Source organism: Netta rufina, assembly GCF_964035555.1.
Source record: "Netta rufina genome assembly, chromosome: 4".
In the NCBI taxonomy this organism is placed as follows: Eukaryota; Metazoa; Chordata; class Aves; order Anseriformes; family Anatidae; genus Netta; species Netta rufina.
In genome coordinates, this window is record NC_140127.1 from 16704954 (window position 1) to 16722144 (window position 17191).

Below are 17191 nucleotides of genomic sequence, written 5' to 3' on the forward strand. Positions count from 1 at the left end.
CAGGGCAGTGGAAAATCACACATGTGAAGTCATAAATAAGCTTCCCTGTGAGTTACAGGTTCTGTGATACACTCAGTGCTTGGTGTTTGTTCACAGCTTCATTTTTTCATGGGGGTAAGTCAAACTTTATAAGTAAAACTTTGTTTAGAAAGTCTTCTGTAATGTTTTATTTGTTTTGGTGGTGCTATTGTGTTGTTGTTTTTTTTCCAGAGCATTACACTAAGGTATGTGTCTTAATTCTTTTCTCCTTTATACACACACAGAGAAGCTAAGGTATTTATTTCAGGCTTTTTATTGGCACTAGTTTGGAAAACACAGCATAAATGAATTTCCTGAGTTTCCAAGATCTGTTGTTATCTTACATTGAATTTAACCGGTCTGTTACCTCTTACTTTCTGGCCAAATTCTCTCTGTATTGCTGGCTTTTAGATACAGAACCCTCCCACAAATCCCTTTATAGAGTTTTTATCCAAGTGAACTTCGATATTAACAAAGTGATTATATAAAGAGCATAGGAAGTGGTCTTTCTGTACTCTCAAGAGTGTAGCATGTGAAACTCAGACCTCATTCATGCTAGATATGTAACACAAAGGCCCAGCACAGGCATAGGTGGACTGCTAAACCTGTAGCAGCAGCAGCATGCCAATTAATAACCCATTACAAGAGATCTCTGGCAGCAGGCTTTGGCTTTTGATCCCAGAACAAATGATGGCACAAAGGAATGCCCACAGCACACTGCTCACTGTGGGTGCCATTACTTTTGGTAATGACTATTACTACAGTCCCTTCTGATAATCCCTTGCAGTCACCACCCAGATCCCTTCCAGTTCCTTTCATGAGTGCCAGCAGGCCTTCTTTAAATACCCATCTACTGCAATATATTCAATTTCTCTGTACAAAAGAGGGAGATCAGTAAAATATTTACAAAATACAGTAAACAGAAATAGAACAACCGCCGCAGATTAGTAAGTTTTAGCTAAATACTAAAATGTGGTCCTTTAAGTCACATAAAAGTCTTGATCACAATGTCCATGGAAATGTAAACTTGAACTCTGATCCCTTTTTAGTAATATAGCCCAGCAGAAGTGGCAACGCTTCAGGCTTGCCCTGTCAGCATCTAGGCTGACTTCACCCTGACCACCTCCATCAGATTTTCCAGAATATCCTTTTCCTGTAAAGTACGTACGATATTATGACCCAAAGAGTTGTTGCGATGAGGTTTTGAGTCAGGTGTTCCGCGTGGGATTGACTGTCTCGCATCCTCCACTTAAAAGGGAAGTAGTCTTCAAACACTTCGTGTCCGATGTAGACCAGGATGGAGTTCATTCCTGAAAATAAGCACAGGTCACGCCATCTGGAAGAGCAGGTACGAGCTTGCTTCAGAATAAGCAGGCAGAGGCATGCCAGGCTTATGAAACAGTGGCACTGAGACAATGACAGCTCACAACAACTCTGCTCCTTGCCCCGAGGGTGCTATGCATGTGTGTTTGCTTTCAAACACAGCCTGAGGGGTTCAGCCCTCCAAAAGGGTATTGAAAAGGAACATAGATAACCTATATCCTAAATTGAAAATATAACCAGATTAGTGCTCCTGCAATTTTATTGACAAGAATAATCAGTTTTTGTCTTCAGCGTGGTTGAGTGACAAACTATTTGGTGAGATCTATTGCCTTTACAAACAAATGCTGACTGCCCTTCAGGCCTCTGGGTTTTCTGGTAGGAGACATGATACTGTGCCATCACCCTACTCATTTTCCTGTCCAGATACCAAAGCTGCAGAAAGGTTCCCTCTGCTGTGGGTTCACATTCTATCCTCACATGTTTGTCACGAGCCCAGTGTGGTCAAAGCCACAATGGGATGCTTTGGGAGACCAGCTTATCTAAAAACGCAGAGACAGGACCTACGCGGCTGCCCAGGGGATTTCGTCTTCCAGATCTTCAGAAGTGGTATTGCTCTGCTGACAGGCCTCTGACTTTCCCACTAGGTTAGCTAAGTCTCAGCAGTCCTGTCCAAACCAACTGAGCCAGCTGTGGTATTTTTCTTGGTGCTGGGCAGCTGTTCCCTGGGACCTGAACTCGAGACCAAACTTAGAATAGTCATTTGGCAAGAGCAGCTTCCAGCCCTTGTTTAAACACTGGCAGTTCATCTCTCAAATTTCTTGCCTGGTCTCCAATTCTATGCAAAAATTTGTCTCAACTTAATAATTTTGGCCTCCTTCAGGGTACCTCATTCAAAATCCCAACTCCTTTAAGACAAAGGAAGTGCACAAAACGTAACAGGATAGTTCAGAAAGAAGAGGAAGAAATATGTTTCCTGCTGTGATTTTACTGACCTGGGTAGAAAAACGGAGCACCTGACCACAGTCTCTTGACATCCACAAGGTAATATATCAGTAATAAGAGGATGAAGGCAAAGCAGCTCATTGTTGTCACATACGATGTAGACCTACACGCATTTTCAGTAGAAAGGTTAGAGATTTATGTGATGCTTACAGTTCGCAATGTAAGAAAGGAAAAACCTTCTCCTAGGTAAAATAACACTTTAACAAAGTCATACTAAAAGCTCTTTGCTTACCATAAGTTCTTGTTTATGGGAATAAATCCTTCTTCTTTAGAACATTTTGTCAAGATAGCAGAAATAATTCCCTAGAATAGAAAGTTGCTGAAGTTTATATAACAGCTGCAACATATTTCAGAAAGTTTGTGTTGAATAAAAATATGTCTATTAGAGAGCTATCCAGCGATACCTAGACTGTGCTAAGTGAAATATCTGACTTACCATTACTATGCTCCATATCAAGAACCGACTCAGAATCTGTTTGTGCTGGTCTCTGTAGGACAAGATAATTTTTCCTGCCTAATATTAACAGAATACAAAAAATGAATTAAGTCCTGTAAACGCAACTACATGTTGAGAGCCATGTGTATCTGCCACTAGCTACCTGGGCTAAGGCAAGGAACACCAGTAGGGTTTACAACAGCCAAGGGTCTGAAAAGCTCAGAATGGAAACTCTGCAAAGAATCTACACAGATGGGGGAAAGACCTAACTCCAACCCACCAAGCAGAAGTGCACCTCATCTCCCTTCCCTGCTACGTTCCCTACGATAGGGAAGAATGGGATGAGCAGCTTTGTTAGGTTAACACAGGGTAGCTCTCACCTCGGGCTAAATTGGCCTGAGAGCACTGCTCTGAAAAAGGTTTAATTAGAGCCAGTGTCAGCCATAAATAAACCATGTTGCCTCCCCACTTCCAAGATTCCTTCAAGTCAAGCCAGAAAGAAAAGAGGTACCTGCAGTCCCAGAAACGCCATAAGAACGGTGTTTATGGTCCCCAGGATCCCTTCTGGATCATATGGCATTGTTGTTTGGTAGAGTACCTTGAAGAGAGAACAGTTACTTACTAGAGCACACCCAAGCAACCCGTCTCCTTTCTTTGCCACCCCCCTCCACACCACGCTTGTCTTTCCAAGCCTCTCCTGACAGCTGCACTTGGTGGTAGCCTGCAAACCCAAAGCTACTTACACTAGAAGAGGGATGCTGATATATATGGTTTTCTCCAAGAATCAGCCGATCAATGTAACCAGCTGCTCCTCCAGTGCAGTTAGGATAGTTTCCAAAATCTCCAATGCCCCCAGGACCAAGATAGCCCCTGGGAAAGGAACAAAGAGGTTATGGCACTAAGTGTTGGCACTCTCCACCTGAATTGCAGCTGACCACCAGCCCAGCCCAGTAAATGCTAGATGTTTTCCCTGGCCAGAGGTACACACGTACTTTAGTACCAAAGTAAAGAAAGCTTTTTAATATGATAAACGCTTCCCTTGAGCCTGCTGCCCTAAAAGCTTTTCTCTTTGTCCTTTCTTTACTAAAAAAATACATTTTCTAGCTGGCAGGAGGAAAACAATCCGATGCCCCAGAGAAAGTAGTCTGAGTCTTACCTGGGACAGCCTGGCACGGGTAACAAAAAGGTCAGGCAGAGCCAAATCACTTCTAACATCAGAATGAAAATCCACTGGGGCCAGTAGGGTAGAATATCCTGCAGAGCAGGGCATGACATCTCCTGCATGAAACGAAGGGAAGGGGGAACATTAACTGGCAAATAAGAAAGATGCCTTTGGGGACATCCTGTACTTCCTGACAGGCAGCTCCCCAGATACAAGAGGGAGCTGTTGTTGTTGCAGAGCTGGATTCTGCCAACGGACCTTTCATTTTCATAAATGATTTCCAGACACTTAGTTATCTGGGGGGGGAACAAACCAAAACAAAAGCCCACAATGTTTTTCAGCTTGGAAAATGTCGAAAGGAATTTTGATTCATGAGCAGAACAAAAGCCTTTTGGGAAAACAGACTCCAGAAAAGCCAAAAAGCAGTATTACTTTCCCCTGCTGTGAAAAACCACTGCCAAAATTAACTGGACAAAACACAGGCCACAGGACTCAGCAAAGAGATGCCTGTCCCTCAGGTCCCTTGGCAATGGAAAGTCATCAAGAGTGCCTGGGAGTGCCTGCTTCTAAGCACCATCAGAATGGATCAGTGAAATCCTCAAATAAAGCAAAATTAGATGCAATAAAATGCAGAGTGGGACACTGAAGGGTGCACACTCCCTGAGGTTTTCACCAAGCCATGCCGTGCAATGCATCAGAGATGTTACATTTCTGTTTCTCGTGTGTTCTTTGTACCTGAACGAGAGAAAAAGCTCCCAAACACTTTGGATCCAGTATCATTTGTCACCTCCCCCTGTGACTCACCAAGGTCCCACTGTCAGCCCCAGCTCTTGTAAACAGGAGTTCGAGAGCAGCAACCACCAGGTACGTCAGACCCAGCCGCTGCAGCACCCCAGGGATGCGCAGATTTTCCCAGGACACTGGAAAACACATGCAATGTGAAAGAGGGGCAGACACAGGCTCTAACGTAAATATTTGTATCCTTAAAACTAAGTTACCCTTCCCCAGGCAGAGCTGAGAGCCATGGTGCCCACAGGTAGGTGGAACACCTCCACTCTGCCACCCCATTTTCTGTAAAATATAACCCTGGGAAAGTCAACACTAAGATGACAAACTGCCCAGCACAGGGATCAAGAGATCTGAGATTCTGAGAAAATGGTGTCAGTCTCTTACAGGATGAGATGATTTTTATGAACCCTATTTTAACTTAACATTTTTAAAAGCATAACAGAGAAGCAAACTGGCCTGTGTTAGCTGACCAGATACTTCTGACAGTAAAACCTGATGGGAAAAATCAGCAATGCAGAACTGAACAGCACTCTACAGGACATCACTGAACTGTCCTTGTTCTGATGGTCAGTACAGCAAGGCTGTGTTTTCTCATCAGCCTGGCCCTACAGTTGTGGAAAATGGGAAGAGAGTAAGTTGCACTTACGTGGCCCAAGGCAGTAATTGGGATTCACAACTATGACTCCCAGCAGGATCAGCAGAAAGCTCCTCCAGAGGATTTTCCCGAGCACTTTCCGCTTGGAACTTCCCCACCTCAGCATGGAGCTCAGTGACAGCGATATCGATGTGCCCATAATGAACACAAACCTAGAGAAGAGAGCAGGTGAGAAATGGAGCAGGGAAATATCTCACACGTACAGTGGCAAACGCTAACACTCTCTAACGAAGTAGCCCACATTGGCCCAACAGACATCTGTGTGCCCTGAGTGAAACTGGACAAATCCATCTCTTCTGATTGCGAGGAATTTCTAGACAACAGAGCTTGCACAAAGGGGCCTTTCCATCTCCTTCACTGCCCAGCTGGGACAAAAAAAAGTTCAGGAAAGCAATGACCTTTCTGCAGCAATGTATACACCACCAAAATATTACATGACCTAAAATCAAATCAGCATCTTCAGAGGAGTAAAGCACAAGCTGCAAAATTATGATTTGAATTTAGAACTGACCTGCTCCTCCTCTCTAGCTTAGGCACACAGCCCCAGTCCAGCTCCCATCTCCAAGAATAACCACAACCACTGCGTATTTTAGAGAAGCATGCTAGGGGCAGATGGGATAATTGCTCCCCAGTGGAATCATTATCTGGTTATAGAGAGATTAGCTTAATCCAAAATTCCCTTGACTGTTTTATCTCCGGATACACTTATTATCCACATTCATCATCAGTCCAAGCTTTGAATGTTGCCAAATTAACAGCTTTCAACACAGCAGCGTGGCAGTGGGCTCCAAGGCAATACTGCACTTCCACTGGCAGCACAACCCCAGGCTTCCCACTGCCACTGCACGGGGAAAGAAAGGAGAATGTGGGACAGCCAAAGGCTCTTCTACTGGTTCACAAAGACCCTGCTGTCATCAGGAGGGGCTAGTTCCCATCAGCTGCTAAATGCAAATTCACTCCTCCAAGTCCATTTCCACATGGAGGCAAGGCGCATGCAATGTTCCCTTTACAACCCTTAACATCACTTGACATACTATTCTTCAGGAAGACCTACCATGGAAAAACCAGATCTGCCACTGTTAATCCTACAAAGAAATAAGAAGGAACACATTATTTACCTCAAACCTTCCCTAAATTTTAACAGCATTATTGTCGAGTTTCCAGAGGAATGGCTGGCTGCTTGCAGTTTTTTCACACCCCGGTATCTAAACACTTTATAAGCAAAACTTACAAAGAGCTAATTATCTTGCTTCAATGCTTTTACTATTCTCCAAAAGTAGGGTCAGAACTGTGTCTCAGGAAAGGTTTTGGGGATGGGATCCCTGCTATTCTCCACTAGGGCAACACACTGCCTGACCCCTTCCCATCAGCTTGCCAAGCACAGCATGGTATATGTAGAGCATCAAGCACCGTGGGCTTGGCCACAGTACCAGACTGTTTAATGACCGTAGTTCTTAAAAATAAAAGGTAAAGATATTAAACTGTCAAAAATTAAAAGGTTACAAACAGATTGTGATTTGATATTATCCCGTCACTGTGTGTATCGCTTCTCCCTGATGATCCAGATACTGCGTTCATGCAACTTGGCAGAGCATCCTAGTCTTCAATTAAGCAACAGCACATTGCAGCAGGTAACCGTATCTAGATATTGCTGTAGCTAAAACACGAGTTAACTGCCTCCGTTGTACTTTACCATTCCAGCTCTCATGTTTGAAGAACCAGTATTTTCCTCCTCCATAGTTCACAAACACCATAATTATAAGAGAGAGCCTAAAAAGACAACAAAGTATCATGTTGATTAAATACATGTATGAACACACAGCTAATGCTTACCCCATTAAAAAATTTCTAACTGTGATATCTGGTTTATTTTATTTTTAAAGCAATATTATGTACAAGGCTTCCAGCTTTGCTGAGCAGGAAGCAGCATTTCAGTCATGGGTGGTGGTGAACCGAAGTTAGCTCCTTCACACAGTGCTTTCACACAAAGTATGTTGTTCTCTTCCACCCTGAACCACAACTTTAATGTTTCCTCAAACTAGATCAAAGGCAAAGTGTTTCAGAAAGCCCAAGAATTAAAACCTTGATTCTCTTCTGAGTAAAACAGACGTGCTTGATCTGTCTGTTGCTCTGCTGTGTATTTCCATACGCTGTCAATCCATCATTGGAAAAATCTAGTTCCCCTTGGAAGAGCTGCTTTAGGGTAAATCTTATGCTCACCCTCGGAACGTGTCCAGGGAACGCAGGCGCTGGCGAGAGGTTGCGCTCCACAAACGCGGGGCAGGATCACTGCTAACGGAGTCCGTTGTGTTTGGGGATCCCAGCTCCTACAGGAACGAACCAGACACATGAAGTCAGCAGCTGCCTATGGAACAGGGGTCAGCAAATGCAAACTTCTGCATACTGCCTTTTTCTTTGTTGTCCCCATCCTCCTCTTCTTTTTACTCCCCTCTCTGCTATTTCTAACCTCCTGGTGGCTCCCCTGTGTTGCAATACATGTATTTGACAGAAAAATGTAGATGCTCCACACTCCACCTTTGACCAGGGTGGAAATAATAATCCACTGAAAAGAGCCTGTGTTTGAGACTCATGAGAGCTGGGTCCAGTCCAAATCAGCCACAGACTTGCCGGCACTGTGAGTGCTGCTTTACAGCACAGCTGAGCAGATCCAGCTGCTGACTCTCATCAACAGGATCAGTCCCATCCCACTGCATCGGCACTTGTCCGACACTTCAGAGACAAGTTTAGAGAGCTAAACCAGCAGAAAATGAATCCTTTTAAAAGCAGGACTGGCTGCTTTCCAGTCCAGTTCCGTAAACCACTCTGATCAGCTCCAATGACAGCACAAAGAAGCAGACACTGCTGTAACACAGATAATCAGAGGTAAACAACAAGAATTGCTGCAGAGCTCTGCTCCCAGCTCTTTTGACTCCAGGCAGGTTTGGACCTCCTAGATGCGAAGCCCAGACAGCAACAATCCATCTACGTTTTAGTACAAAACAGGGCCCACAGAAATGCCAGCTCTAGGGCAGCCAGAGAAATCTTAGGTGTAGCTCCTACCAAAATTCCTGTTGTGCTGCAAGCAAACACAAAAGTTGGTATTCCCTCCCTGCCCTTACATGGCTTGTATCAGATGGGGACAATGTTTTCACTGACACATTTCCTTCAAGGGGACTAAAGAGGGCATAAAGCTGGATGTTCAAGACTTGCAAGAGCTCTGTTAGAAATCCACAATGCTTGTGTGGAAACCCTGCTCAGCACTCTGTTGAAATAAAATTGCCTGTCTGGTACCAGTATAAGATTTGCCAAAGGGAACACACATGCAGGAAGAATGACTGTTACTAAATGAGTCCCCAGATGCCCAGATAGCATGTGTTACTCTGAGGCAGAAATACTACAGAATGTAAATTTGGTCACTCACAGAATTAATCAGACGATCAGTTTCCCTAGGGTTCAGTTTCTTGTAAACCCAGTTTCTGACTGGATCAATTCTGAAAATTAGTAACAGTTTAAAAGACAAAACAAAACAAAAGGCACTTTACAGTCAATTTCATCTTCATTTCAACTGTTTAGCAGTGCAAATCAAAAGCTGGGACAGCCTTTATTCCTGCTTTCCCAGCTCACATATGTAACACTGATGTGCAGCCAGTACCTGTGACCCCAGTTAAATCCAGTTACCTGACGACACTGCCACAAGCTCAGGTTTGGGACCTTTATTCTCAGGTTGTTCACAGGCAGGGACAACTCACGTCACCCAGTACACAGGACCAACAGCTGCATCTGTTATGACGCTTAGGTGCCATGGCCTTGTACTGCTGATTCAGGGCTATGCCCAGGAACAAGTCACAGAGGGTGAGGCAGGGTGTGCATCAGCTTACAGCAAATGTCAGCTGCTCTCCAGCAACTGCTCTGCACACGAGGTAGCATGGCTGCAAGATACCTGATCTGCAGGCAAGGACTTCAAAATGCTACCATGCTAGGATGCCTGCTTTTAAATTGGTGGCCCCATTTCACATGCAAGGAGGTGTTACAGTGCTGTTCACTTACTTCATAACAAGGCGCCCGGTGATCAGGATAGCAAGGATTCCCATATAGACCAGGAAAGCAAAGAGAATAGCTACACGAAAGAGAGAAGAACACAACTCTGTATCTTGTACACCACCACCACTCAGCAGCCAGGATTTGGCCAAGTGTGACATAAATGCGACAACCAGCCCAATCCACCCCCATCACGCCACTTCCTCCACACAATACATATCCCCAGCCTGAGACCCAGAGAGAGAAAAACAAAACAGAAACAGGCTAGTGATTAGTGACTGCAAATTTTGGCATAAAAGAGGCTAAATGAATCCACACTGCACCACAAGGCAGTGGTGAGGAAAGAGTTGATGTGCCATAAGTTTTAACGAAGAAACTAGGAATTTAGAAACAGCCTCAACGTGAAGAGGACAGGAGAAGGTAATAAACTGAGTTTGCAAGCACAGAGGGTTTTTCTTTCCAGTTTGAGAACTGGACAGAAGTATAACCTAATGCAAAGGACAATGATGGAAAGAGACAAAGGCAAGAGTTCAAAACAGATGTGGAAAAAAAATGATGAACGAAAAAGCAAGACATGAGGTTTAAAATTAAAAGCACAACAAGAAGCAGAAATCCAAACACTGTACGGCTTATTTCCCGTTTTGTGAGACAAACAGGACAGAGGGAAGAAGAACCAGGATCCTGTGTATGTTCAAAAGCATGCAGGGAAAGAGGAACTAACAATGAAAACATCTCCCTCTGGACAAATACCCCCCAATTTTTCTGGGCTAATCCCTGCTCCAAAAAGGTTGTGGTCATGCAGTGCCTTGTGCAAACAGGCCTGATGCTGGCCTTGAGGCTGGGATATAAAACATAAGGAGGCAAGATGCAGAGAGAGGAGAGGAGCAGGCCCAAGACACATCTTCAGTAATGCATTTTTACGAAGCAGGTTTTGCTGGGAGACATGCAGGTTCTAGAATGAAAGGGGAAAGCAGAACGTTACATACGGAGGTAACTGTTGATGGGGCCTTCGTTGATGACTACATCACAAGAAACTGTTTTGGTGCTTGTGCTTAGGGTCTTTATCACCAGGGAGTAATTGCCAAATTCTCCAAAATGATACTGAATCCTGCAACGGATAAAAGAAACGAAAGCTGCTTGGCTATTACCACTACGTGCGGGTGCCATAGTGGTACATGGGGGGCTGTAAGCCAAGCATCACCCCCCCCTAGTCCAACACATGCGCTTCCCCCTGTGGCATCGCCCATCGTCCCAAACCACCAGTCCCTTTGCGAGCAGAACCAGGCTTTGGCGTAGGCTGGCCCCACACACAGAGCTCTAGATCCTGCTTGTGCCTAGACCCATTACAGCACGGTGACCGGCTGGCAGAGTGGCTGCGGGATGGCCGAACTCCAGGTCTCCACAGCCACGAAAGAGGCGAAGGAGCCACACTGCTGGAGGCACAAAAACCCCAGCAGCAAACCAAGCCCCACGACGACCCAGAGGCTGGCCGGCGGCGTTCCCGGGGGGCTGCGCACATACTTGCAGAGCTCGCTGCCGGCCAGGGAGCCGCTGAGCAGCAGGCTGAGCGGGTGCTGCGTGTCCACCACCACCACCGCTTTGCCCGGGCCCCCGTCTCCTCTCGGCGGGAGGACGGCCAGGAGCTGGTAGGCGCACTGCGGAGGAAGGAGAGGGTGAGGAGGCGAAGCGGCGGGCAGGCTGCGTGGCGGGCAGCACCCAGCCGTGCCCCCTCACCCTGTGGCAGGCACCGCAGCGGGCGAGCAGGCGGAGGCCCTGCTCGGGCAGCTCGTTGCGGACCAGCAGCAGGGCTTGATCCATCCTGACCCCCGGAGGCCTCCACCGCTCCGCAGCCCCCCAGGGTGAGGAGAAGGAGGAGGCGGAGGCGGCTGCGGGGCCATCCCCAGGCGGCTCGGTGCCGCCCGGTGCCAGCAGCAGCGCGCCCAGCGCCGCCGCCACGGCCGCAGCCAGCGCCGCCGCCATTTTGTGGCCGCCCTGCGCCGCTGCGCTCCGCTCCGCCCCGGGGCGGCTCCGACACCGCCATCGCCGCTCCCCGCCCGGCCACCGCCGGCCCGGGGAGCCCGGCCGGGCCCGGGGAGCCCCCGGCTGTCGGTTCTGGGTCTGATGCCGGAGGTGCGGCCATGGAAAAGAAGCCGCACTCGGCGAAAAGGGAGTCGCCGCCCCGCGAGGCGTCGGCGGCGCTGCTGGTGCTGCTGGTGCTGCTCCTTAACGCCCTGCTCTACCTCTACCTCAGCGAGCTCCGCGGCTCGTCCGGCCGTGCTGAAGCGGAGCCCAGCCTCTGCCCTTTCGGGTACTTCAGGCTGGGTTCGGTGAAAAATTGTTCCCCCTGGCTCTCCTGCGAAGCCATCAATAGGGAAGTCAGGAAGCTCAAGTGTGTTGGTGAGGGAGCTGTGAAAAAGGTGAGTTGGGTCTCTCTTTTCTTCTCTCCTGTGGGTAAACTAGCAAAGGCTTTCCCTGTTAACTAATTTCACTAATTAATGCCCATGCTGCTGTATAACTGCCCTCACAGCAGCTAGTTGCTGCAGACATCCTGAGGCCTATGGCAAGAGGTTCCTCGCTCGCACCGAATGACACGCGGCGGGGATGGGTGCAGTGCTCGCGGAGCCTGATGTGGCTGTGGCAGAGCAAGGCTGCCCACCACACCTTGAAATCACGTATGAAAGCACTCAATCATTTAATTCATCTGCAGTGCCCATTCCAAAGAAAACCCAGGAAATCATGGTGCATCCATCATGTGTTGTAATTACAACGTGAGGAAGGGCTTGCTGCGACAGGTACACAGCCAACCTAGAGCTGAAGCTCACGGTGTAATGGTTGGGCATCAGTGTAGGACTTGTGCCGGTGACTGTAGTTGGTAGTTGTGACCATGCAGTCACTAGCAGGCCAGCAGCAGCTGGTGATGGTGTATGAAGTGTCTCCGCATGTCTTACTTGTCTCTTCTGTGTTCTCAGGTCTTTCTTTCTGAGTGGAAGGAAAACAAAGTGGTTCTGTCACAGCTCACCAACATAGAGCTGAAGGACGACTTCCTCCATGGACTAAAGATGCTGAAAGCACTACAAAGCAGGCACGTTGTCCGTCTGCTTGGCTACTGTGAGAAGCAGTTCACAATCCTCACCGAGTACCATCCTCTAGGCTCCCTGAGGGGCTTGAATGAAACTCTCCACATCCCCAAATACAAGGGCATGAACACCTGGCATCGCAGGCTGATGCTTGCCATAGACTACGTGAGCATCATTCGCTACCTGCACAGCAGCCCTCTGGGCACCTTAGTGATGTGCGATTCGAATGATCTGGACAAGGTGCTCTCTCAGTACCTCCTGACAAGTGACTTTCACGTCGTGGTGAATGATTTGGATGCTCTGCCTCTCGTGAACAAGAGCAGTGGCAGGCTGGTGAAGTGTGGTCATCGTGAGCTGCGAGGCGAGTTTGTAGCTCCCGAGCAGCGGTGGCCCTATGGAGAGGATGTGCCGTTCGATGATGACCTCATGCCTCCCTATGATGAGAAAACAGACATCTGGAAAATCCCAGATGTCTCCAATTTTTTCTTGGGCCACGTTGAAGGGAGTGACATTGTGCGACTGCATTTGTTTGACATCCATGCAGCATGTAAGAGGAAGGACCCAGCCAAAAGGCCTTCTGCCCAAGAGATCTTAGACACCTACAGGAAAGTTTTAACTCTGCTGATTCGGGAGGTGGCCATGCCTGGTACTAGGGAAATGTTATAATGAATCATGAGACAAACGGTAGACTGAAGTTGATCTTATTTATTTAGCTTGCCTGAAGGGCAAAACCTCTGTCCTGGAAACTGAGAAGATAAAAAAAAAGAAAAAAAAAAAAGAAAAAAAAAACTTTGTACTTTTACCTTTTGATTAAAAGTTATCCACCCAATGCTGGAGCTGTGCTGTGCAAGTTTTCCATTTACATGTTTGATCTATCACTGGAAGAGGATTAGGGAGAGAAATTAAGTTTCATGAGTATGGGGCAAAATTGGTCTCTGAAGAAACAGAAATTTTCTTTTGTGACATTTACATGAAAACTCCTAATACACACACACACACAAAACATTTTCACAGAAAAAAAGTTCTTTAAAAAAGAAATACTGGCCAAGTTAAACTGATTGGCACAGGACTGGGGAGCAGAGACCATGGCGTGCCCCTCTCAAGATCTGTGCTGATTCCAGTGGCTTTGGCCCATGTCTTATCCACAAAGCCCTCACTCACTTCCCTACGGAGTAAAAGCAGTGGTCACTCAAAAATGAGTACCTCAGTTCACTTTAGATTTTGGTGAACCCTGATGCCAGATTCCCAACCACTGTGCCCAGCCTCCCTGCTGGATGGGGAATAAGGCTGCTCTTACAGAGATTGTTCTGTGGGCCCCATGCCCCACTAAACGGCATGTCACTATTTTGTAAGCAAGCAGATGATGCAGATCCCGCAGATACTGCTTAAAGATGCATTGCCCTGATTTTCAAGCATTTGCCCTCATAGTGTTCTCAGCCAGGCCCTCTGGATACAAAACTGTAACACGGGAGTCTCTGGATCTTTTCTAATTCATTTTTTAATCTGAACTCTGTTCAGCAGGAAAAAAAAAAAAAAAAGGCTAGGTTTTGTTTGTTTGTTTTGTTCAGTGAGTTTAGGAGAAAGCTTCTGGTACTAGTATGGATGTTACAGCCTGGTACCAACAGCTGGAGAAGGAGAATCATGCTGCCTTAATCCAGCAGTAGGCCCTGTTTGGTGGGACTGGGATTTAGCTGTTTTCTTGGTGAAAAAAAAAACAACAAACAAAACACAACACAACAAAACAAAACAAAACAAAAAAAAGAGAATTACCATTACACACCTGAGGACTTTCTGTTCTGTGGACAAGGTCTCTGAAAGATGTTAGGGCCGGAGACAACTTTCCTGTTGTCAACTTGAGAGGTGATTTGTAAGCAGAGAAGTACACTGTCCTTTCTGCCGAGGAGTTTGTTTCCGTTCCTTGCCATGCTGATATTCCTCTTCATCTAAACAAGCAAAGTTGTAACTGCCCTGGGAAAACAGTCAGTTTTTATACATTGTGTTCAAATACATGTGTTCTACTGCTACCACAATTTTATTGTAAATAGGGAAACTGCCCTGCAAATTACAAAATTCATACCTGATGCCAAATAATGCCAGCAGGATTCCTTCAAAGGCATTGTGGCTTTCCTTTCCCAGTAGGCAGTCTATTTTCTTAAATTAGCTGTTTTTGCCATTTTCCAGCTGTGCAGTCCTAGCCAGCAGACCTCTTCCTGGTGGTTTTCCTGCTCCAGTTGTCAGGAATCAGAGCTCAGAAGTTGCAGTCTCCAAAAACTTTGGATGCTTCATGTTTGTGTTGGACTTTGACTCAAAACACCTTAAAAAAATGAGGAGAAAAGAATGCTGTCTCTGCTGTAATTATATCATCCATCCCGTGAGTTATTAATAGGGTTAATCAAGTTTCTACAGATCCAGCATGAAGCCAGGATGTGCAACGATTGGAAAAGCATCCTATTATAGGTCCTTGAAGCCAGGGATCAAACTTTGAAGGGAAAGGGTCAGATCCTTTGCATCTCCCCAGAAGCATCGTTACCTCTTGTAAGCCATTATGTGTACTTGAAAGAAAAATCGGCACCTGATGGCTGGGAAGTAAATATGCTGTCTGTCTTTTATGGCAGTTGCAAGGACAGACAAGAAGAACCTGCCAGGCTTCTCATGCTGGTCTCTCAGTTAAGCTTCTGCTTGGATTCTTGCTCTTCTGTTGCGCCTTGCAAGCAGCCTTATTAATTTCCCAGAGTGAACAATAAATGGTAACAAATTCTCGTTCTGAATAATTATCTTGCCTTGGAGATAAGGTAAGATAACCCCTTGCCTGGGTGAAATAGTTACAAATTAAAAAGAAAATATGATGTTGCTCTAAACATTCACCCTTAGCATTGGGTCCTCCACATCTCTTCCCCGTTCCCTCCTACTCAGCTTGTGTGTTGTACTTCAGCAAGAATAAATTGCATTTTTCTGAACACAGCGTTATGAAACTTTAGGATTTTGTTTCAGGGATGTCGTTTCTGTCTACGGGGGAACACTAGATGGCAGCACGAAGGTCAGCTTAGCTCGAGGTAGCGGCTGCAGTCTCTCATGCCCAAAGATAGCCAGGATCTGGCCTTGGAGTCAGCCCTTTGCTAGCATATTTCAATATTCCCCTGAAAGAAGGCATTGTGTTTGCATTTTTAAGCCCGTAGTACCAAGACAGATGTAAGGGCTGTCAGAAGAGCCACCCCACACGAAGGGGCCACCTCCCCTTCTTGTGTAAGTTACCATCCTTTTTAATCACAGCCTGGTCCAACCTCAACCGAGGTTGAGTGTCACCTCCTTCTACCCTTTCAGTAAAATCAGAGGAGTTTGCAGGCTCTTCTTCTTTCTGTTCTTCCCATTGAGCCCCTTCCACTATCTCAAGATATCATGAACCCTGTTCTTCCCTCGTTTCCAGCTCCTTTTCCCTTAACTGGAGTCTAGGCAAGGGTTCATGGAAAGGGAAGAAGAAGCAGGACAGCCCTACGTGCAGTTGCCTCCTCTCTGCCTAATTCTCTCTTCTGGCCGTTCCAGTTTTCACCATCAGTGACAGCCTTGGCAAACATCTCGGGGCTTTTCTGCCTCGGTACAAGCAACCGTTTTATGTCTGGTGGGCAATGCCCCCTCTTCCACCCCCAGAACACATCCTGCCCAGCCCAGCCAGCCGGAGAGACAACCAAAGCAGAAGCTGTCTCCCTGACTTAAGAAATAGCACCAGGGTCTCAGCTGGAAACCTGCTGGCTTCCCAGATGGGGCACTGCTGTGCCAGCAGCAGAGGAGTCAGGTAGAGCGAGGACGTGCCAGCTGAGCCTGCTGACAACCTGGCTGCTGATGCCAACTGTGTCAGGGCACCAGGTCCCGCTGCTGGTACGGGCTCCACTCACTCTGCCCTTGGTCCTACACAGTTGCCAGAACAAATTCCCAACGGATTTCCCAATAAGGTTTAGGGCTTACTGGGTATGGTTTGTACCACAGGACACAGAATGGAAACTGTCTCAGAGCAGAGTATCAGATTCAGTTTGGGCCCACTGCTTTCTTTTTCTCCTCAAGATCATCCAAAGAATAGCACTGTCAAGGTTATGCTGGTTAGTGTGTGTTTTCTTTCTCTCGTTTGTTTTGTTTTATTTTGTTTTTCCAAACTGCTTGCTAGCAGCAGGCTCCTTGGTAGCTGAAGTTTGATGTAGTGTTTCAATTTGTGTGACGCAAGTTTCAGGTCACATCCTAAAAACAGTCCTATAATCCTAAATCCAGGAATCCAGGTGAGCAGCCTTTACAGCAACTCATCTGCATCTTCAACACCATCAGATGTAGACGGTATTGTATGCAGATCCACACCAGCTGCTATTGAGGTCTGGGTACATGCTGAAGACATGAAGTGGGCACATCTTTATTTAATTGAACAAAGCCTTTTTTTTTTTTTTTTGAGGGATACTTTCAAAATCCATGCTACTCTGCTACTCTGTATTTAATGCAGTGGTAACTATTAAATGTATCAGAAGTTTAGAATACCACACCAACTTTTTGAAATTCTATCACAATGCTAAACCAATGTTTTCCTTTGGTGCCACATAAACAAAATATCAGATCATTATCTCTGTGAAACAGAGGCAGTGTTGTTCACAAAATATAATTGTGAGATATTTGGCAGAACTTGCAACTGTAAACTGATTCTATCATTATGACTG

At 46.4% G+C, this 17191-nt stretch overlaps 2 protein-coding genes across 2 annotated transcripts; one reads left to right on the top strand and one right to left on the bottom strand.

Annotated features, from left to right (window-relative positions):
- Nucleotides 1-1126: 1126 nt before the first annotated feature.
- HGSNAT (heparan-alpha-glucosaminide N-acetyltransferase) lies at nucleotides 1127-11513 on the bottom strand. Its single transcript, XM_084286838.1, has 17 exons — nucleotides 11158-11513; nucleotides 10945-11078; nucleotides 10410-10531; nucleotides 9433-9502; nucleotides 8807-8876; nucleotides 7606-7712; nucleotides 7079-7155; nucleotides 6440-6470; nucleotides 5377-5537; nucleotides 4746-4861; nucleotides 3936-4057; nucleotides 3523-3649; nucleotides 3291-3377; nucleotides 2780-2857; nucleotides 2576-2646; nucleotides 2334-2446; nucleotides 1127-1328 (listed from the first exon to the last, which is right to left on the bottom strand). Exons 1-17 carry the CDS (start codon nucleotides 11401-11403, stop codon nucleotides 1147-1149), a joined length of 1914 nt encoding a protein of 637 aa, XP_084142964.1. The 5' UTR covers nucleotides 11404-11513; the 3' UTR covers nucleotides 1127-1146.
- POMK (protein O-mannose kinase) lies at nucleotides 11465-13336 on the top strand. The gene is made up of 2 exons (XM_084286839.1): nucleotides 11465-11840; nucleotides 12393-13336. Exons 1-2 carry the CDS (start codon nucleotides 11562-11564, stop codon nucleotides 13164-13166), a joined length of 1053 nt encoding a protein of 350 aa, XP_084142965.1. The 5' UTR covers nucleotides 11465-11561; the 3' UTR covers nucleotides 13167-13336.
- The last annotated feature ends 3855 nt before the right edge of the window (nucleotides 13337-17191 follow it).